General features: G+C 53.7%; 1 protein-coding gene across 1 annotated transcript in view; it reads left to right on the forward strand.

The window, feature by feature from the left end:
• Window positions 1–21,715, forward strand: part of PBX1 (pre-B-cell leukemia homeobox 1) — a 239,678-nt gene that overhangs the window by 14,402 nt on the left and 203,561 nt on the right. Inside the window, exon 3 of the mRNA XM_014528521.1 lies at window positions 2,909–2,982. Within this exon, the coding sequence (XP_014384007.1) occupies window positions 2,909–2,982 (74 nt within the window). The remainder of the gene's footprint in view (window positions 1–2,908; window positions 2,983–21,715) is intronic.

Genomic DNA, 21,715 nt, shown 5'->3' on the forward strand with positions numbered 1-21,715 from the left:
TTTTTACTGCTTCGACAAAGTGCCTCGGAGCGAGCAGATGCTCAAGTTTTCAGCAGATTCCGTGTCTTCTGGGCGAGGGACCCCGTGACACGACAAAATAAAATGTCCCAGGATCACGCTATTTACACATTTAGTTGACTCCTTACCCAAATTAGAGACTTTTGATTTTTTTTTTCCTGGATGCACTCCTCCAAAATTTATTTTTATTTCTTCCCCTTTCTCCCCTCTTAAAAAAAAGCAGGATAATTCTTTGTCACTAGTTGTCAACTCTCCAGAAAATACTCTGTATCCATTTAATTATCGTAAAAAAAAAGGCTGATGGAAAATAAAAGAGGTAATTTTACTTTTAGACACATTTGTTAGTTTTAAGAAACTAGGACATTTAGTTGAACTTTATTGTCTCAATCTGAGTCGGGTTCCTGACCCCCGTGGCACAGAATGTCTGATCCTTTAAAAAGGGTGGGGGCAGAGCCAGCCTGCTCTCCCTGCCTCTTCCAGGACCACGCAGTGAACTGGGAGATGGAGGCAGGCGCGTGGGAATGTGACCTGTTCCGATGCGGAGGGCTAGCCGATGTTTAATAAGGAAACATAACAAATAAGCCGTGGGCTCCTCAACTTAACCGGCTGCCAGGAACGGAGTCTCCACTCCAGGGCTTTACAGCAAACTCCCTTCCAGAATGAAACCCAGACTCAGTGGCAACCCACTCCAGCTTGCTCAAGGCCCGTCTCAAAAGGAAGAATTTAAACAATCCAATGACCACAGATGTGTTTACAGTGACCCAGCTTTGTTAAATATCTTAGTCTTTTTTTGCTTTTATTTTTTTATAACGTATATACACAATTCCTATACCTCAAAGGACTTAGTCACAGGGGAAAGACATCATTATACGTATTTTTGTCTTAGGAAAATAGGAATTTGAGTTGAGAAATGAGAAGAAACAGTTAAAAGCGTGGCTGTTAGGAATCCCACTCTTATTTCAACCGCTAGACATGCCACATGCAAACTCCCAGCGCTGGGCTTACGGGGGTTTGAAAACTCGGAAATGTTCAAAGGCCAGAGCTGTTCTAAATTTTTTTAAATTGGGGAAAGTTTTCCCCAATTAATCGCTGTTCTTTTAGAATTTTATTTTCTGAAGAAAAGCTAGTAGGTATGGTAAGTGGAAGCGTTCCCACTGGCATGCGCTTTTTGAATTGGAACAGATTTCTCCATTGCATTGTTCCAGAAAAATAAACTCCATCATACCAATAAGCTGCTTTATTCACAAGTTTGTGGAGTGGAGGGCCGGTAAGATGGGCGGTGAGATGGGCGATTCCCCACTTTTCTGATGTTTAGTCCTACTCCTTTTTGTAAAACTGAGGGTGACCGAGGCTTGGCGGGTTCCCTCTTTTAATGGCCTAGATGCCAAGAGAGATCAGACACAGTTTGGGGTTAGGGAAATTTCTGTTCCCTCTCTAACCTCACTGATGTGCTGTGGGAATAAATGCAGTGTTTCTGTTAAGCTGTGTAGGCTCTATTGATGTTGTGTTTTCTTTGCATTTGGGCCTATACATACGAGAAAACTATTTTAAAAGCCCCCCCCCTCCGCCCAGATCTTTGCTACATTAAAGTCTTTCCACCCCTTTTCACCCTCAGAGCCAGGTCACCACTAGGCTTCCCTCCGGTTTAACAATGTAACTACTCGGCAAAAGTGGATCTGATTTTCCTTTCTCTCTGGTTTAACAATGTAACTGCTGGGCAGACACTGGATCTGATGTTTCTTTCTGTACTTGCACCTTCTTTACATACATGCGTTATCTACAAAGTGACCCATTAGCACTTTAGACACAATGTGTGTGTTTGTTTTGATACTCTCAGCTTATTCCTCCTTTGCTGCGGAGCACAGACCTGGTTTCTGTTCTTCATGAGCACGGCATCTATTTTTTATTTATTTATTTTTTTACGTTCAAAGGGATTAAAAAAGATTTGCATGCATCTCAAGTGCCAGGGGTTTCCATTTATCTTTACAAATTAATTTTAATTAGTACACAGAATTCCGTTAACTAATAGCTGATACGATCAGTATTTTGTTTCCAAAACAATATCCTTCTGCTAAGTGCTTCCATAGTAAAATGAGGGGAAAGGTATTGTTTTGTTCTTCAAGTGCATTCTGAATGCAAACACTCTGGAGAGCCAGGTAAACCACTAATCTAAGAGGCAGAATTGTATTTATTTTCCCCCCAATGGGTGCTAGGTCCTAATTGTAAATAATTTAATTTCCAACACCTGCAAATACGCGTTGTGTGCACAAGAGACATAATGTGAACACAGAGAAATGAATTTACTCCCCATATGGGCACGCCTGCCCCCTGGCAATGCATTTCCATACTCTTTAACTCGGGGACTGAAATTTTATAAATTGACAGTTTTGCTCAGAAGACCTTTCAAGCATCTTGTGTTTATGAGAATATGGGGGAATCCGCGGAATGAATTCGAGCACATGGATGAATTAAATTTGAAAACACACACACAGACCGAGAGGCAGGCAGCTCGCGGGCTGTGGTGGTGAACACAGATTTTATAAAACTGTTAACCCGTGCTCTGGGCTGTGCGTACGCATGGCCCTGGATGGCGTTTTCGGTTTAAGAATTCCACTTTGATTAAGCTACTTGAAAACCGAAACAGCTTTGCCTACGTGGGCAGTATTTAGGTGAGCGCTTTTCTGTAGTTAAACCCTGCTCGCCCTGCTGAGTACCGTGATTTCTTTTTCTGTGGCGGGTTCTCTATATTAAGTCATAAAACCACTGAAGCTGCCACGGAGTTATGCTTGGGATATAATTTTGGCTTAAATGTTCATTTAGCCCCTGTGCATTATCAGCAGTTTGATCCTGAAAAGTCCACCTGAGCTATGATATTGTTTCTTTTTTGTAGAAAACATGCGTTAAACTGCCACCGAATGAAGCCTGCCCTGTTTAACGTGCTGTGTGAGATCAAGGAAAAAACAGGTAGGACCTTTCAGCATTTTCTTTGGCCAATTGACTCACTTCCCCAGCAATCAGGAGCCCATTATTTAAATATTAAAATTGCAGAATGGGAGTTCTCTCAAGATTGATCGCGTGTGCGTGTTCCAATACGGCGTCCTGGGGCCTGTTTCCTGTAAGGGAAGCACCAAGTTTCTCAGACAGTTATTATCAAGCGTTGCTGGTTTCTTTTGCTTCACTCTGTTCCTGGCCCCTTTGAAATCAGGGTGGACATAGAGGTTCTGAAGGAAGTTTATAGAATTAGTGCCTTTCGGGGAGAAATATGAAAGTAAAAGGCTGTTTCCGAAAGGATATGTTTTGGCCCACATTTAAAACACTCCGTGGGGGGAGTTGTTTAAAGTTCCCTTTCCATTTCTCTTGCCGTCACAGGAAGCAGGCCTAGGGCCCCGGTGCTGGCTGCTACCTGTGCTGCGGCTGCAGCAGCAGAGGGGTGTCCGCGCCCGGAGCGCCTGCGGTGCACAGCAGGGGGGCGGCTGGGCTTGGGAGAGTGTGATGCCAGGAGATCGCGCTTTCTGTTGTGCTTTTACTTTCTGGACCTCATAGCATGGACTGACACACTTATGACACATCCCAGGAGGGCCTTTAAATTTTAAAGCCACAATTATAAAACAGCAGCCAGCCACCCATGGGAGGTGTGCTTCAAGGACAGCTGCTCCGGACGGGACATGTCGCCATGTCCTCTCGTTTGTTTATTTTAATCCCTAATTTCCCAAAGTGGGTGATTCTGTGTCTCTTGAAAAGAAAGAGTTGAGAAGGCGATCTGCTAGCAGGGCGGGAAGCCGAGGGCCGGTGGCGGCGGGAGGTGGGCGGTGGGCCTGGCTGGTGGGCTCGCTGCGGCAAGTACCTGACAGCCTCGTTATTTATTTATTTTTCACAACAAGGAGCGTAACAGTCAATAATTCATATCTAAACCATATAAGCAAGGGCATGACATGGATGAAAGTGACAATAAATATGATTGCATGCGGGTGATACACATTGATGGGCGCACATAAAGGGGCAGGCGCACGGCTTTCTCTCTGGAGCTCTCTGTGTTTCTCTTTTGAAAAATAAATAGTTTCAAGATGTGACCGTGTGATGGACTATGTAATTACTCGGGGCCTGAATTGTATGAAAAATTAGCGAGCAGCTCCTTTGTCGGTGCTGTTTGCGCTGCACAGCGCATCCCAGACAAAGCTCCGGGCAGCGGCCGCCAGGTTGCTCGCGCGCTGACCTTATTGCCAGCCGCTAATTGCATTGTTTTAGCTGCGAGACACCTTTTAAGAGATTTATGGGCTGTGCATACAGATATCAAGGGCTGTTTCAGTTTGTCAGACTTTTTAGTTTTTCTTTTTCTGTTCGCCTAGAGCAGGGAACCTAAGTACAGATACACATTTTTGTTTTCTTTTTTTTTCTTCTTATTTTTCCTTTTTTTTTTTTTTATCTTGATGCTTATTTATTATGAGTATTTGGTTTGGTGACATTGGGTTCTAATCTAATATGTGTCCACTGATCTTGATTTATAAAATGTGGAATCAAGACATAAAGACGTATTTGAGAATCCAGGCTAAAGAGACTCTATTTTTGAGGACACTTTATCAGATTTTTATTGAAAGGAAGCCCATCAGGGCACTTACCTGGATGTTGTGGCCAAAGTGTTTCATTCCAGCCTCCTAATTAAAGCCTCCCGGGGAGTCGGTGGAAGTGGGCGGGCCTGCGGGAGACCTGGCCGGGTGGGCTAGAGAGTGGTCCTTGCCCACCCGGCCACGCTGGTCACGCCGTTCTCCCAAGGTGTAATGTCTTCTCAGAATATGTATTTTGTTTTTTAATTTCTCTGTCATTTAATGACATTCATATTTGGAGATTTTAAAAAAATCTAAATTAAGGGTTCGCGTGTTGCCTCTAGAATAATATATTTTTAAAAATACTTTGTCAAGGCTGTAAATTGAAAATGGTAGGCTCACTGCCCCGTGGTAAGGGGAAACACACACAGAGTTTTGGGTCGAGAGGGCATCCATGGGTGAAAGTTAGAAGTAAAAAAAGGAAAAGAGAAAAGGCCTCCCCCCTCTGTCCTTCCGCGTGCTGCGGGGAGGGGAGGAGAAGCCTGCCTGGGGTGCAGGGCGCTCGGGTTAAAGGTGGGAGTCCGCGCGGGGGTCCCAGAGCAGCCGCTCACCTCCCAGCTCGGCTCTGCCACCGGCCCCGCAGGCTTGCCTCCTGCCTCCTACGCCCATCCTGTGTTGGTGGGAGGCAGGCACGCGGCTTGGAAAGTTGCAGGAGTGTCTTTCTTTCTTGGTCCAGAGCTAGTGGAAGGTCACTGGGTAGCCCACGGTCACGGGGTGGCCCACGGTCACAGGGTGGTCCTGCACGTACGTTCCTTCCTGGTGTCGCTCCTGTCGAGCCCCCTTGCATCTACCAAGGGTTTCCCAGCCTCCCTCCACCTCCGGCCCGTGGAGGCCGGGCGCAGGGTGCAGGGCACAGGGCGGGCTTTGTGGGGTGTTGTGTCCTCCCTGGAGGGTCAGGAGGTCACGCTTTGGCTCAGCTGGGCAGGTGGGGCTCAGAGGAGCCGGGCATGCCGTGTGTTTGCTCTTTTGCTTCTTTGGCTTTTGTTAATGATTTTAGTTGGGAAACTCAGAGCCAAGTAGGAAAACTCGCTGAGACTGTCTCACCAACCTTTTGGAAGTTTAAGGAAACACAGGCACAAGCCCCCGGAGCCGGCAGCGGCGCGACAGCATGGTTGATTGATAGGTATTTGAGTCAGAAATTACCGTGGGGATATTAGAGAAAAAAAGAAAGAGCCCCTGTGTTTTCTTGCCTCAAAGTGTGGGTAAGTTTTTATTTTCATACCTTTGTGCTTTTTAAGTAAACGCGACGAAGGAAGAATGCCTGGCGGAGCTGCAGGCGGGCCCAGCCCCACAGAGGAGCCGCGAGGTCTCCGGCGGTTCTGAGGGGGTCTGTCTGCTCCTGGGACAGATTTGGTGGGGGGTTTGGGGCCATGTGGCATCGCGTTCTCTTTGTTTCTGGAGCCACCCCATGTCTGCCGGCAGCAGGCTGTGTCTACCTGTGTGTGTATGTGCTGGGCGTGGGCCATGGGTGCAAGAGGAGGAGAAAGTCAAAGGTCACATTTTGTAGAAAGACCTTGATTATTTCGGTGAATGCCCCTTGATTTCTCTTTTTTATTTCAATGTCAAAAATCACACAGGTTTAAAAACTAGGAAAACAAAAAATGCTGTGCGCCAGTTCCTCGGGAGGAGATTTACCGAGAGCAAGGAGCTGGGAGGCGGACAGCTTTAATTTTAGAACTTCAGGGCTCGCTGGCACTGCTCGGCGTTTTCTGCACTGGAGTTAAGTCACGGGAGGACATTAGAAAATGCTTTTTGCTTTCTTAACACCCTTTGTTCTCTCGGTCTTTTTCCTCTGTGTTTGGTTAGCACCCCCACCGGAGAGCTGTTAGTTACCACCCCGTTCCCTTTGACACCTCCCTCCAGTCTCGTCTGCCGCTCCTGTCAGTAAAGCGATTACTTACGGGAGAATAATTTGTGTGTGTGCGCACACGTGCACGTGTGTACATGTGTGCTCTATGTGGGTCGGGCTCTGGGCGGAAGCTGTGCACCACAGGGCAAGGTTCTGAGGGTGAGGCCGGGAGCACGGGACAAGGGGAAGGAACTTAGACAGTTCCCAGCTGCCTCTGCAGACGCCTTGCGGAGCAGAAATGGCCGGTGGCTTTCACAGAAGTTTGTCTATAGCAGAACTCATGTGTGTATGTGTGCACGCGTGTGTATGTGTGCACACGTGTATGTGCATGTGTGCGTGCACATGTGTGCACGTGTGTGCACGTGTGTGTGTGTCCAGGGTCTGAGAGAGGCGGGGGAGCAGCCCAGCACGGGGAGCTCACCTCGACTTTACGTTCCGAGAGCACTGGGATCGGACCGTGTGCTGTTCATTGTCATCGGGGCATAGAGCGTGACGTTTGTGATGAGAAGTGTCCCTTCTCTCCAGTCAGTGTTGGATAATCCATTTTTGGGCAAATTCTGGCATCTGAGAGGGGAGGAGGGTGCTTCGAGCACTAGGGTCAGACCTACCAGAACGGGATTTGGGGAACTTGGTGTCATGTCTTCTAACCAAGGGGGTGACTGTGCGGGTTGGAAATGAGACTGAGGACGCTGGAAGAGGTGGGGTGTGGGGGACGCTCGTGACCTAGGAAGTGGGTTGTAGGTGGAGAGGTGGGGGGAGGGTCCCAGCGGGTGGGCTGCTGGGGGAGGGGCGCTGTGCTGTGTGTTCAGCTCCCTGCTGGTACCAGGCCTGTCACACTGCGGCCTCCACCTCTACTGTCAACATGAACTTCTGGTTGTTGTTGGCAAATTACAAAAAATGTCCCCAAACAAGCAAATGAACCAAAACTTGGATATTGAACATATTTAAGTGGGAAGGAGTTGTCATTGTCGCTGAAAGCCTGGCCCTGGCTTGGTCTGAGACTTGGTTCACACGCGGCTGGAGAATTCCGCCTTAGCTTTGGTCTCAAACTTCTTTCCATGGATGCGCTGTGTTTTCAAGTTGGGGAAGTGAATCTAAATATAGTTCTGTTCCTTTTTATAATTTCCTTTTACCCAGAATGCCACCTGATAGAGGCAGCGTCCAGGCCCAGCTCCCAGGGCAGTTGTCACTCATTCCCACGTGACCCTGTGCCCCCCATCCATGGTGTAGCCTGGGTGACAGGAGTGACGTCATTGGCTCCACCCCGAGATGTGAGGTGTAAGGAGCCCACTGATTGATAAATAAAATAAGTGGCAGGTTAATGAGTTGTTTGCAAAGAGCTTTGCACTCTCCAGGCTGTATAAATAAAAGATGCCGTGGGCTCTGTAATAGATTATCTCGGGACTCGTATCCGACTCCATCTCATAGGACCACACTGTGTGAACTCTTCCGGGCCAGAGGCCCCTCCTGGCCTAGGAGGTCGGTGGCCAGTGGGCGTGTGAGGGCTTGGGTGCCGTCTTCTGCCTCTGCCTCTTCGAGGCGTCACTTCCCAGACTCAGCAGAGTGGTTCCCAGGAAGGAGAGTGCAGTGTGGACTGTCACAAGCTTGTGACACCTGCTCCCTTCCTGGCGGAGCGGCTTCCGGCCGCTGCTCAGCTCCGAGGCTCTGCTTCTGCCTCGTGACTGGCGGTGGGGCCACCATTGCAATGCGGGGAGACTCATCCATCTTGGTTTAGGTCACAGCTTCCACTCCCATCTTCCACTGACATTTTTGTCATTAAGTGGGGACTGGGGTGGGCGTTGCACACCTGCTCTGGTTTTAGACCTACCACTAAACAGTCACAAGATGCTTGAATAACTTTAGGAGTCACTATACTAGCCGCGGTGAAGGACTTGGTCTCCGAAGCCAGACCACCTGGGCCGTGCCACGGATCTACTTTTTAGCTGTGTGACCTTATTCAAGTTCCTAAACCTCTCTGTGCCTCATTTTCCTCATCTATAGAATGGAGTTAATAGTCGTATCTGTCTTAGAGGGTTGTTAGGATTCAATGAGATAATCCATGTAAATTGCAGTGCCTGGCACAGAGTAAACAGTTGGTAACTGTTAGCTTTTATTCTTTCTGGCCCTGCTTCCTCACATGAAGAAAGAGCGGCCGCACCAGATGGTCCCCACAGACCAAGCCAACTCCAAGGCGCCGAGGCTATGCTGAAAGGAGACCAAAATTGCTGAATTTAAGATTTGCCGTCTTTTGTTTCTCTTGCCATTCTCTTAGAGCGAGAAATAGCTATCCTGGCCAAGCAGGGCTGGGCTGGGCTAGAAGAAGGGAGGGAGAAAGTGGGGACGAGCAAAGACAAAGACTGTAATTATCCGCAAACTGGACTACAAGCACGGAAAAGCTCTAGAATCGCATATGTTAGCAACGGTGTTTTCTTAGCATCGGCAACTGGAGATGTTATGTAATCACAGTGAAAAGCATCCATTCAATGCACAAGTTTCCAAGCAGGAAGAGTGAGGTTAGGGCGACCTGACCTCTTCTTGTCTTCTTAATATGTTCCTTACTTAAGAAAGACGCTCGTCATAATGGCAGCCTCGATACAGAGTAGATTTATTATTTTCTCGTAGCTTTTTTGAGATACATTTCATAAACCATGGAATTCACTCATTTACAGTGTGTATTCAGTGATTTTAGTATATTTGCAAAATTGTGCAACCATCACCACAATCTAAATTTATAATATGTTCATCACCCCAGTCCCCATTACCAGTCAGTTTGTGTCTCTCCCTTTGCCTCGCCCTCAGTGACCACTAGTCTGTGTCTGTAGATTTCCCTGTTCTGGACATCCTATATAATAAGAAGCTAATATGAAAATTGGCCCAACGGCAGAACGACCGGTCGTTATGGTGCACACTGACCACCAGGGGGCAGAGGCTCGATGTAGGAGCTGCCCCCTGGTGGTCAGTGCGCTCCCACAGGGGGAGCGCCGCTCAGCCAGAAGCCAGGCTCACGGCTGGCGAGTGCAGCAGTGGTGGTGGGAGCCTCTCCCGCCTCTGCTGCAGGCGAGTGGCAAGGAGCAAGGGCTTCCGGACTGCGAGAGGAATGTCTGACTGCCGGCTGGCGGCCATCCCCTGAGGGGTCCCGGACTAGAGGGCGCAGGCTGGGCTGAGGGACACCCCCTGTCCCCCGCCCAGTGCATGAATCTCGTGCACCGGGCCTCTAATTTTCACATATATGGAAAGGGACACCATGCTTTGTTACCAGCTTTCATGTAGTGAATGTTACTATAGTGATGCTGTACGCCGTTCCTCTTTTACAACTGAGTGACATCCCCGTGCGGCTGGCCCACAGTGTGTTCACCTGTTAGCCAGCTGGTGGCTGTTCCACGTGTTGTGTGTCGGGTGGCAGTGGGCACTGCACACTCGCTTTGCGGGGGCCTGTTGCTGTTTCATGGGTCTGTGCCGGGGAGTGGGGGTGCTGGTCTGAGGTTAGCGTTTTGAGGAGCTGCCAGCTGTTCCCGGGGTGGCTTGCGCAGGTGCAGTCTCTGGGCACATTGTGAAGGTTGCTCGGCTCTGCCCCGTCGGGGCGCTCCTGCCCTCCGCACGCCGGGCCCAGGCGCTGTCTCCTCTGAGCCGTGCCCCCTCGGAGGACAGGGCGCTGGTCAATCCATGAGGCCTGCCATTCGCATGTTTGGGATCCAGGTGAAACTGCGCTCAGAGCTGTTTGCATGTTGAAGAGGAAGAATAGTAAGTCGAAGGGATGACTCTGCTGTGGAATCCCAGGTGTCCGGGCCCCAGAGGAAGACGTGGGCCCTGAGGATGGGACAGGAGCATGGACTCTGGGGACGGTGGGCTCACGCCCTGGCTGGTTGTGCACGTGAGTGAGTTACTGGAGGTCTCAGAGCCCCGTGTCCTCACCTGGACAGGAGAGACGACGGCACTGTGTGGCTCGCTGGAGGCACGAGGCAGGACCAGAATATAAAGCACATAGTTCATCGAGTTTGCACACGAAATGGCCACGGCGATTGTTTTTCTGAAACCACGTGGCCGAGTGTGGCCACTCCTGCCTTCGCGAGGCTCTGTCTGCTCAGGGGAGGTCTACAGCGCCACCTGGGTCGCCAGCTCACCACCTGTCCCTGTGTCCGTCCACGTGGGAGGCACAAGTCTGGGGGTCTCCCCCTCCCCCTTGGGGTTCTCGCGAGGAAACCCGTGGGGGACAGTGCTGCTCTGCGAGCCCATGTGTGGTTTTAACTCCAGTGTCTCCAACGTTCCAGGAGCCACCTAGGAGAGGAAAAAGAAATAACGGACATTAATTTATTAGTACATTTTATTTAAACCCGAATATGTCAAATATTCCACCGTGATCAGCATAAACACTGAAGAGACACTTTGCTCTTTATTTTTACTGGGGCTTGAGGTCCGTCATGGATTTCACGTTCACGTGTCTTCACTTTGGACGAGCCCACTTCACAGCCCACGTGTGGGCGAGTCCGTCCCGCTGAGGCTCGGCCGGGAGCGCCTGGCAGATCTGTCCGATTCGTGTTTGGGCATAGTTTTCACAGCCTGAGGAAGACACGTGCTTCTTTCCTACTCAGATGTGTCTGGTAGGTCTGTGGCGATTTGCAATCTGTTCCTGCTGGATAGAATGTTCCAGAAAGCATATCTGAGGCCTCCTTCCGGAGGAACGCTTCGCTGCTGGCAACTGCTGCTTGGTGCCTCTCTCCCCTTCTCTTTCCTTCTTCCCTCCCTTCGCCCCCAACGCCGTGCTCTATGCTCTTCCCCTTGAGCTTAAGACAATCTGAAATGTCCCCTGAGATTGCACGGTGGGTGGGCGAGCCCCTTGTTCCCCCAGCAAACCCTGGGCCCAGCTGGGGCCACGGCACGGGGTCACCGGCCCGGGCAGGAGCTCCGAGGCGGATGCCGCCGATCAGGCCAGTGTGTCATTCTGAGAATGACCGCTCACCCGTGGTCTCAGGTGACCACTCCCAGAGGCTGACTCCAGAGAGCCCTGCTGTGCCCTGCGCTGTGGCTCCTGGGCCCTGCTGTCCCTGCACGGCCTGGCTTTGTCCGAGAACACCCCTCCCTTGTGTGGCAGTTCCGATGTGGCCATGACCCGTCTCCCGTCCAGAGAGCCAGGTGTGGCGGCGTGGTGCTGCTGAGCCACTGCCATCAGTCATGTCGGACTGAGAAGGGGAACTGGAGGCAAAAGATCAGTGATCTTTTTTCAATCCTCACCCAGGGAGTGATATTTTTTCCATTGATTTTAAAATATATATATACTTTTATTGATTTCAGAGAGGAAGGGAAAGAGAGATAGAAACATCAATAATGAGAGAGACTCATTGATCGGCTGCCTCCTGCATGTCCCCTACTGGGGATCGAGCCTGCAACCTGGGCATGTGCCCTGACCAGGAATCGAACTGTGACCTCCTGGTTCATAGGTTGATGCTCAACCACTGAGCCATGCTGGCTGGGCTCCATTGATTTTTTTAGAGAGAGTAGAAGGGAAGGGGAGAGAGAGAGAGAAACATTGATGTGAGAGAGAGGCATAAATTGGTTGCCTCCCACATGCACCCTGACTAGGGGCGGGGAGTGAACCCAAAACCCAGGTTTGTGCCCTTGACTCAGAATCAAACCCACGACCCTTTAGTGCACAAGTGGATGCTCTAACCACTGAGCGACGTGACCAGGTCTGATGTATTTTAATTGAAGCAGTCAGCGTCGCCTGGCAAGGCTGGTTGAGGCCGCGGTGCCATCCGCCTGCTGACTTTGTTTCTTTGTCGCAGTGTGTGTGTAGCTCGGACCCTGGCTTGGACCTTGCTTTCAGGAACCACAGAGACACGCGGCAGCTCACAGGGCCCAGGCCTCCCCAGCCCAGGAGGCCAGGCAGCTGGGGCTTGGTTCCCACCTTGGAACTGAGTGAACTTGTTCACCACTCGCCTCCCTGAAACCCGAAATACCACCCCCCCACCCCCCGCCCGCCTGTCAGGGGCTCCTGGAGACTGAGCGCAGCAGAGGGGGCGGCCTTTCCCTGGGAAAGCCGGCCAGCGGGTGTGGCGCCCTGGCTGGGACCGGCGTGCGCCTGCGGGTGAAGGACTGTGCCTGGGCCTGGAGGGCAGTCAGTCAGTGTCCTGGGCCGCAGGTGCTTTGACACCAGGTATGGACAGTGTGAGGGAATCTTCCCTGTAATCACATCGTTCACCGAGTGGAAAGGTGAACTTCTGTCCCTACCAAAGCAAGGCTCTCAGGCCCCACAAAGGCCCGGCTGCGGCTGAGCCTTCTTTGAGGCCGTCTGTGGCCACAGGCGACAGCAGGCGGAGAGACAGTTGTCCTTCAGGCGGCCCCTTCCCAGCTGCCTGTCACCCTGCCCCCTGGGGGGTGCTGCTGGGTGCAGGGGAGGGTGTGTGCACAGCACCCAGGGTGGAGGCCCAGGGGCACCCACATCATGGAGGGTGGAATTAAAGCAGCTTCGTCCTGAGGCCAAGAAGGGGAAAGGAAGGACCACAGACAGGACACAGGCCGAGCGCTGGGCTAGGCGGAAGGAGCTGCTAGAGCGGGAGGGTTCCAGGACGCCCGGAGCTTGGGGAAGGCAGGAGCCGTGGTGAGCCCGGCTCAGGGGCTGGTGCTGCCCGCGGGGCCTGGGGCTTGGCAGCAGTCCGCTCGTGGAGGAGGGCTGGCCTGTGACAGGTGGGACTGGGATGCTTGGGATGCCGGACGTGCCCAGTGTCCAGTGCCCTCCACCTTCCCCGTGGCTCCCGCCCGCCCCTCTATCCAGGGTGACCTGTGGGTGTAGGAGGGGACCCCGGCTCCAGGGAGATGCCCCAGGGACTCACTGCCTTTATGAAGCACCTCAGCTCAGGCCTCACAGTCCATCAGAGCCATAGTCTGAGCCGCATGTGGTGCAGAGTTGGGGGTGGGGGGGGGCTCGTGGTGGTTGCACTCGAGGTGAAGGTCAGGTGGGTGCACTGTGTGGAGGGTGTGCTCAGTGCAGGCATGTGGATTTGCAAGTTCTTCCTTGTTGGCCCGGTGCTGTGTCTCTGTGCAGGGAAGGTTCCAGATCACGCTTCATGGCTGGAGGGACCAGATACCCCAGGACCAGTGTCCGAGGTTCCTCAGCGCCCTCCTGAGCTCTCCTCTGTCCCTCAGCCCTTGCAGGGGCCCCTCATCTCCCCGGGAGATTTTTAACCCAAACAACCGTGATGTAGGTCAGACAGCCCTGCTCGAGGGCCTCAGCCTGTAAGGGTGGGGGGGAGGGCGGCCGGGCCCTCAGACAGCCCTGCTGCCTCCACGGTGGCCTGTCCCGGCCTAGGAAGTGCCGCCGCCTTAAGTTTGCAGGAGTCCTTGGAGAGCAGAGAGCAGACTTGGGGCGTCTGCCCGCCCTGCCGTTCACGAGGGGCGTCCCCTCCCCCACAGCTGGCTGGAGCCGGGCAGGAAGCGACTGCCATCAGGCTCGGCCGGAGCCACATCACTTTACTTTTCTTCTTGGGCGGCTCCGCCAGGAAAGATGTCTTGATGTGTGAGAGTTGTTCCTAAATGGAGTCTGTGCTTTCCTCTTGTTGCAGTGACAGCCTCCCAGGCAGCCAGGCCCTGGCCAGGCCCTGAGGCCCCTGGCGGCTGTGGAGAGCAGGAGTGGGCTGAGTGACTTCCCTCTTTGCTCCGAGTTGCCCAGCCCAGCCTCTGCTCCGCCTCACAGGACGGGTCTCACCCCTGTGGCGGCGAAGGGCAGGGACCTGTGAAGGCGAGGTCACCATCCTCTGGCCATGGCAGGTGGTGACTGACACAGGCGCGGGACAGCTGCCGGGTGATGGGAGGAAGGAAGGTAGCGCGGGGGATCCTCTTCTCCTCCCCTCTAGTCACCTCCACTCGCCCTTCCTGGGGGGTTTCAGAGGCGGCTGCTGTGGAGGGCTCTGGACTGTGTGCTGAGTCCCCCTGTCCTGGGGAGGGGTGCGAGCTCTCAGGTCCGCAGGCTGAGCAAGTGGAGACGTGAGGCCTGTGCCTGCCCTGGTGGCTGAGTTTCCACACCAGCGACCTCCTCATTTTAGTCCCCCGGGAGGGCGTGGCCATGGCCGAGTGTCCTCCATTCTGGCCCCTTCATCCTGGCGGCTTTGTGGGCCGTCTCCGTGGGAGGCACGATGAGCGAGGTGGCGGGACCCAGTGTGCCAGTCGCGGGCTGACCCACAAGGAGCGCGGGGCTCAGGAAGGGGCTTGTGACGTCTGCTGACCGCCCCCCCCCAACTCCTGGGCCCAGGACAGCACAGCCTTAGGGCGGGAGTGTGGCTGTGAAGGTCCGCGGGCTCTGGGCGGGCCAGCTCCTTCGCGGCCTGGCAGGGCCATGTCCGAGTTCTCGCTCAGCTGGGCTCCTTGCCCTTCCCCGAACCTGGGCCCAGGACCCCCTTGCCGTTCTGCTTTCGTCCTCTGTTCCCTTCCTCCCTCCACCGGGGCCTCCCACAACCCAGCGATTTGCTATTTGCCAAACTTGTGACCTGAGAACGCTTGGCATTTCCCGGGCGGCTGGCATTTAGCACCCGCCGAGCAGGTGCGTGGTGACATTTGCTCACCTGGGCAGCGTGCACTCGGTGCCCTGGCCGAGGGGCGGCTGAGAGCGAGCGTGACCTTTGCCTCCGCCGTGGAGCTTCCTGGAGCGGGAGGAGCCTCTGGTGGCAGGTGCGGAGCTGGTGGCGCTCGCACTCCGGTGCGTCCAGCCCGGCATGCGGACAGTGCGCGTGCGCACCCGTCATTACTTTAACAAGTGCAGGTTCACACTCAGCTCAGCGCTCACCATGCGCCTCCCGCTTCAGAGCCTTCTTCCTGCTCCCCTCCCTCCCGCCGCCAGGAGGTGCTGGGCTGACTAATGCCTCCAGCTATCGAATCTCCCGTCCCTTCGGTTTCCGAGACCCGTGACGGCGTCTGACCGGGGTCTGCCAGGCCGGGCCGGGCTGCTGGCAGGAAATAGCTGCTTGTCTCTTTGGACCAAACTGGCCAAGGAGCTGGGTCAGCCCAGTTCCCGGGACAGGCCGGCCTGGGGGCGTCCTGGCTCCTGGAACCCACGGATGCACAGGCTGCGTGCCCTGGCGGTCAGCTGAGGAGGTGGCCGCTGCAGGCTGCGCTGTCACCTTATCCTCCTGTTTACCGAGTCCAGTCGCGGAAGGGCGAGGGCTCCGGGCCAGGGGAGGCGGGTCACCCTCAGCTGGCGCTGGGACAGTGTCAGCGCAGCGTTGCCCTCCCTTCTGAGCTGGGTCCTGGGCGCAGGTCACACGGCTGAGGCACGGAGCCCTGACCACACACAGGCTTCAGGACAAGGACAGCGAGACACAGGGAGTGTAATGATGGTCCCTGCAGCCACACAGCTAACGGGAGGTGGAGTGGGGCGGGTTTTACTCAGGACGTTTAAATGTAGGTTTCTCTAGGAAACGTTCATTCCCATTGAGTGACAGCCCTTCAAATTGTGATTCTTCCAAGGAAATTCTGTGGAATGTACTCAGTTGTCCCCAAACAAATCATGTTTCTGGCCCGTCTCCGTCACAGACTTGGTCACCCCGGGCTGTGGCTGCCTGTAAAGCACAGGAAAGGCCCAGAGTCCCCAGGCAGTCTCCTGACTCCCCTCGGCCTCCCCGGCTGCGGGTGCGAATCTAGCGTGTCTTTCAGGCAGGAGTGCGCCTCGTTTCCATAGGCACCTGAAGCTCGACAGCCCCTCGTGTGTGTTCATACGTGTATGCATGTGTTTATATGTGCATGTGGGTTATATGTAGATGAGTGTTTATACGTGTAGGTGTATATATGTGCATGCACGCGCGTATATGTGCACATGCGTGTTTACACATGTATATGTGTGTTTGTGCGTCACCTTTCCCAATTCTTTCTGTGAAGCCTGGGGTCTTGCAGGAACATACAGCAGGTGCAGTGCCCTGGCCTCCCATGCCTATCCTGGCCTTGCAGTTTTTCTGTCACCTCTCTGTGCAGCCACACTCCCTGCTGGCGCATTGCCGTCCTCAGGGGCATGGGTGGAGCCTCCGCAGAGACCTGCGGTCTCATGTCTCCCGTTACAGGCCCCTCTCAGCAGAACGGCTGGCCGAGCAGCTCCTTTTTGATGGGGCGGGAGGTGTCGTGTGAGGAGGGACATCAGCTCCCCAGGAGGCGTTGGCCCAGGGAGCAGTTCCCTCAGGGCCCGGGTGGAGGTGACACCAGGTGATGGTGGCGCTCCTGGGCCTGTTCCCCATGCCCCCCCAGGTGTTGGAGGGGAAGCGGTCTCCTGTGTTGAATGCCTTGTTCAGAAACAGGGTCACCCAGGAAGACCTTGATGAAGACAGTGTTACCGTAGACAGAACCGCACTGCCGGCTCAGGACCTGGTCTCGCCCCTGTGTTCCTTTTCCCCTGTTGTCCTCTGCCTGTATGACTTCCTTTCTGGGAGATGATGGCATCAGCGATACAATTCTCTGCATATCCACAGTACCTGTGGTGTATCTGATTTATTTATTTATCTCTCATCTCGTTCCAAAGTGGAATCAAACAGCTTACCAAAAGATACAAGTGATGCAAAGAGATGTACTAAATGACTGTGGAGTTAGGGGAGAAGATTCAGGCAGGAAAGCAAAAGCAAGGGGTGCTAGTGTGGGGAAGGGAACGCAGATGCCCTGCTTTTTGCTGGTGAGGAAGGAGCTGCCTGACTGACCCTGCAGAGGGGCTGCAGGTCCGACTCTGTTCCTAGCAGCACAGTGTGAAGGAAACAGGCTTGGTTTAGCTTTCAGAGCCCTGAGAACTGAAAACAAATCGGCTGCTTGGAGAGGAAGATGTCTTCTGTCCAGGCTCTGCTGATGCCCCCGTTGTTTGGAACGAGGAGATGCTACAGTGACCACCCACATAGTCTACTTCATGTTTCCTAGTGCCCCTCCCTCCGCCCCTCCCCACTGTGCTCACCAGGCTTTACTGCAACTGTGGGCTGAGGACCTGGTTCCTCTTAAACTGAGGAATTTCTGGAAAACAAAATGCCCAGTACACAGTAGATGCTCAGCTAATATTTTAAAAATTAAAACACTGTTTTACCTATTTATCCAAGGAGAAAAATTCATTTATCAACCTTTACTGAGTACTTGCTACTAAAAAACAAAAGGATCAGTAAAAAGTCTCCCCCTTTGCAGAACGGACGGTCTACTGGGAATAGATGCATCTTAGCAGATACGTTAGACTCGAACTTGGGTGCTGTCTGTGGGAGGCGGGACATGTTATCTTTTGTGAAATGAGGTCTCAGAGTGCTGGCAGGCGTCTCACTGCAGCCGCCCTCCAGGGGGCTCGGGGTGGATGCTGGAGCTGGCGGGAAGTGGTAAAATGCATGATGGGCACCTGGAGGGGGAGTGGCTTTTTGGTGCCATTTCTCGTCTAATTAACGCAGGTCACTGGGATCGGGGGTAGGGCTCTTTCTTGGTGTTTCCTGACTCTATCTGGCAGCTCCCGGGAGCTGGCAGCCCCTTGGTCCATTGTCTGGAGTGTGACCACCACGAGCTGTCCTGTGACGGGTCCTAAGGGCCAGAAGACCTCACTGTCCCTGGGACGTTCTAGTGACATCAGAGAAGAGCCAGTGGCTGCCACACTGGCTTTTCCCATCTTGTTCATTTGTAGGGGTCCTCTAATCTACACTGATAGTCAGAGGTGTGCCTCCTTCCCCTTTCTCTCTCTTCCTTCCTTTCATTTAACATGCATTTACCAGGCGCTGCGTCTAAGCTAGGCATGATGAGAATGCAAGCTAGGCCCTGGTCCTGAAACTCCTTAGGCGGCAAGAAACAAGAGGGGCTTCAGGGCAAGTGGACCTAAGTGTGCCACAGCAGGAAACCACAGCTCGCACGCAGAGGAAGGTTCCAGAAAGACGGCTCCATTTCCTGCAGGACCCTCAGCTTCCCCTTCAGGTGTGGACTCCGGAGGGCCTTGACTTGCCCATCTTTGCATATCTGGCTTGGTGCTTGGTATCTGATGTTGCTCAATCAATGTGAGTTGGAGGCAAGAGAGGAGTCACAGATAATTTATCTAAATCTAATCAGACTTATTTTTCAGACAGGACATCCTAAGGAATTCTACAATTTCTACCCTCTGCTGTGAGCACACGAGGGTGGGCACCTTGGGGTGTGCTTCCGTGATGAGTTGGAGACGGGAGGGCAGGACAGAATCATTCTTAGGTCTGTGCCACGCCAGCCACGTGCCACACCCGGTGCTCAGAGACAGGTTTCTGGTTGGAATGAACCTGTTGTGGGTGGGGAGAGTCCTTGAGTGGCTGCTCTGAGTCTGAGTCTTCTAGTGACGATGCTGGACTTGGGGTATGAAGGGTGAGTAGGGTGTGAGCCCCCAGTGTGAGCCCTCAGTGTGAACCCCTCAGTGTGAACCCCCCATTGTGAACCCCCAGTGTGAACCCCCCAGTGTAAGTCCCCAGTGTGAGCCCTCAGTGTGAACCCCTCAGTGTGAGCCCCCCATTGTGACCCCCCCAGTGTAAGTCCCCAGTGTGAGCCCTCCGTGTGAGTCCCCAGTATAAGTCCCCAGTGTGAGCCCTCAGTGTGAACCCTCAGTGTAAACCCCCAGTGTGAGCCCCCAGTGTAAGTCCCCAGTGTGAGCCCTCAGTGTGAACTCCCAGTGTGAGCCCCAGTGTGAACCCCTCAGTGTGAGCCCTCAGTGTGAACCCCCAGTGTCAGCCCCCAGTGTCAGCCCCCAGTGTGAGCCCTCAGTGTGAACCCCCAGTGTGAGTCCACAGTGTAAGCCCCCAGTGTGAGCCCTCAGTGTGAACTCCCAGTGTGAGCCCCAGTGTGAACCCTTCAGTGTGAACCCCCAGTGTGAGCCCTCAGTGTGAACCCCCCAGTGTGAGCCCCCAGTGTGAACCCCTCGGTGTGAGCCCTCAGTGTGAACCCCTCTGTGAGCCCCCAGTGTGAACCCCTCAGTGTGAGCCCTCCAGTGTGAGCTCCCAGTGTGAGCCCTCAGTGTGAACCCCTCAGTGTGAACCCCCCAGGGTGAGCCCCCAATGTGAGCCCCTGGTGTGAGCCCTGTAGCACCTCTCTCCCTGGGGAAGAGGAGAAAGAACGGCCTGACCCTCTCCCCAGCAGGTCCCCCCCTCAGGGAAGACTCAGGGTGGAGCCTAGGAGTGCCCCTGGCCTCAGTCCTCCTGTGCCCTTCTCCAGCCATGTGCCCTCAGGGAGGAGGACCAGCCCGGCCCCGCCTGCTCTGTGCTTTGTGATGGAGCCTCCTCGGGCGGGGCTGCGAGGGTCTCAGACAGGAATCCTGGGCTCTGAGGAGAGGGGGCCTGAGGGCCATGCTGTCCATAGGCGTCCTGAGGCTCCCGGGCTGGGGTAGAGGTGCCCCTTTGTGTGATGCTCCCTGTGCTGCTGGCCAGGCTGGCGGAGGAGGTGCAGAGCCCACAGACGTGCGTGGGTGCAGGGCGCTGTCAGCAGGCTCTGTGGGCCCTGAGACACTGGCTTTCCCTGTGGCTCCTGTGGAGGTGAATGGTGGGCATTAAACACTGCACCAAGGCGGGCAGGTCACACCGCAGAGCTGCCAGCCAGGGTGCCATGCACACACACACGCACACCACCACCACCACACACATGCACACACACCACACACATGCGCCACACATATACCACACACACACACGCACCACACACACATACACGAACACATGCACCACACACCACCACCACCACACACATGCACACACACCACACACATGCACACACACCACACACATGCACACCACCACCACCACACACATGTACACACACCACACACATGCGTCACACATATACCACACACACACGCACCACACACACATACACGAACACATGCACCACACACATACACACACCACACACGCAAATGCACACATGCACATACACACGACACATGCACCACACATATACCACACACACACAACACCAACACACACACATACTCACACACCACACACACACCACACACACACATACACCACACACATACACATACCACACACACCATGCATGCAAATGCACACGTGCACACACACACAATGCACCACACATACACCACACACGCAACACACACAACACACACACATACACCCACACACCACACAGGCACATGCACACACACACATGCACCACACACATATCACAGACCACACACCACATGCACATACACACACATCACACATACACACCAGATACACCACACACATACCATACACCACACACCACATACACACCACACACACGCGTACCACACACACCCACACATGCACATGCACACACACATGCACCACACACACATCATACACACCACACACATGCACACATTACACACATACCACACACCCCATGCATGCAAATGCACACGTGCACACACACAATGCACCACACATACACCACACACACACTGCATACACACACACACTACATACATACCACACCACACACACCACGTACCACACACACACACCACCACCACCACACACACACATACCACATGCACCACACACACATCATACACACCACACACATGCACACATTACACACATACCACACACACCACATACCACACACACACACCACCACACACACACACACATACCACATGCACCACACACCAAATACATGGGCCACATACACATGGACCATACACACACACTACATACATACCACACCACACACACACTGCATACACACACACACACCACACCACACACACCACATACCACACACACCACACACATGTACCACACATACACACATGCACGCACACCACACACCACTCACAGCACACACATACAACACACACACACCACACATACTCACACCACACACATACCACACACACACACACACCACATACCACACACAGAGGAGAGGAGAGGCTCGTGGGCATTTGGGGTGGTGCGTGGTGTGTGTGGTGTGTGTGGTGAGGTTCCGTGCACACACCTTCGCTTTCTTGTAGACTTGCAGAACGCTGGCCCTGTGAACTGTCTGTCCAGTCCCTGGGTCCCTGGCGCCCTCCCCTCCCTTGTCTTTCTGCAGCCCTCAGTGGCTTTATTAGGAATTCCCTCTGCTTTAGGGAAAAAATGGAGGGAGAAAGAGACCAGCTGGAGGCGGAGGGACAAAACTGGATCCTGGCGGGCGGCCCACAGCCTGGGCCCAGGGGCTCCTGGGAGCGGCCTTGTTTTCTTAAGACACCCTGCCCCCACCCTGCCCTCTCCTTTCTAAGGGGCTGTTTTGAAACTCCCCTTTTTCCTTTCTGTTTAAAGAGAAA

Source organism: Myotis brandtii, unplaced genomic scaffold (genome assembly GCF_000412655.1).
Source record: "Myotis brandtii unplaced genomic scaffold, ASM41265v1 scaffold64, whole genome shotgun sequence".
Taxonomy (NCBI): Eukaryota; Metazoa; Chordata; class Mammalia; order Chiroptera; family Vespertilionidae; genus Myotis; species Myotis brandtii.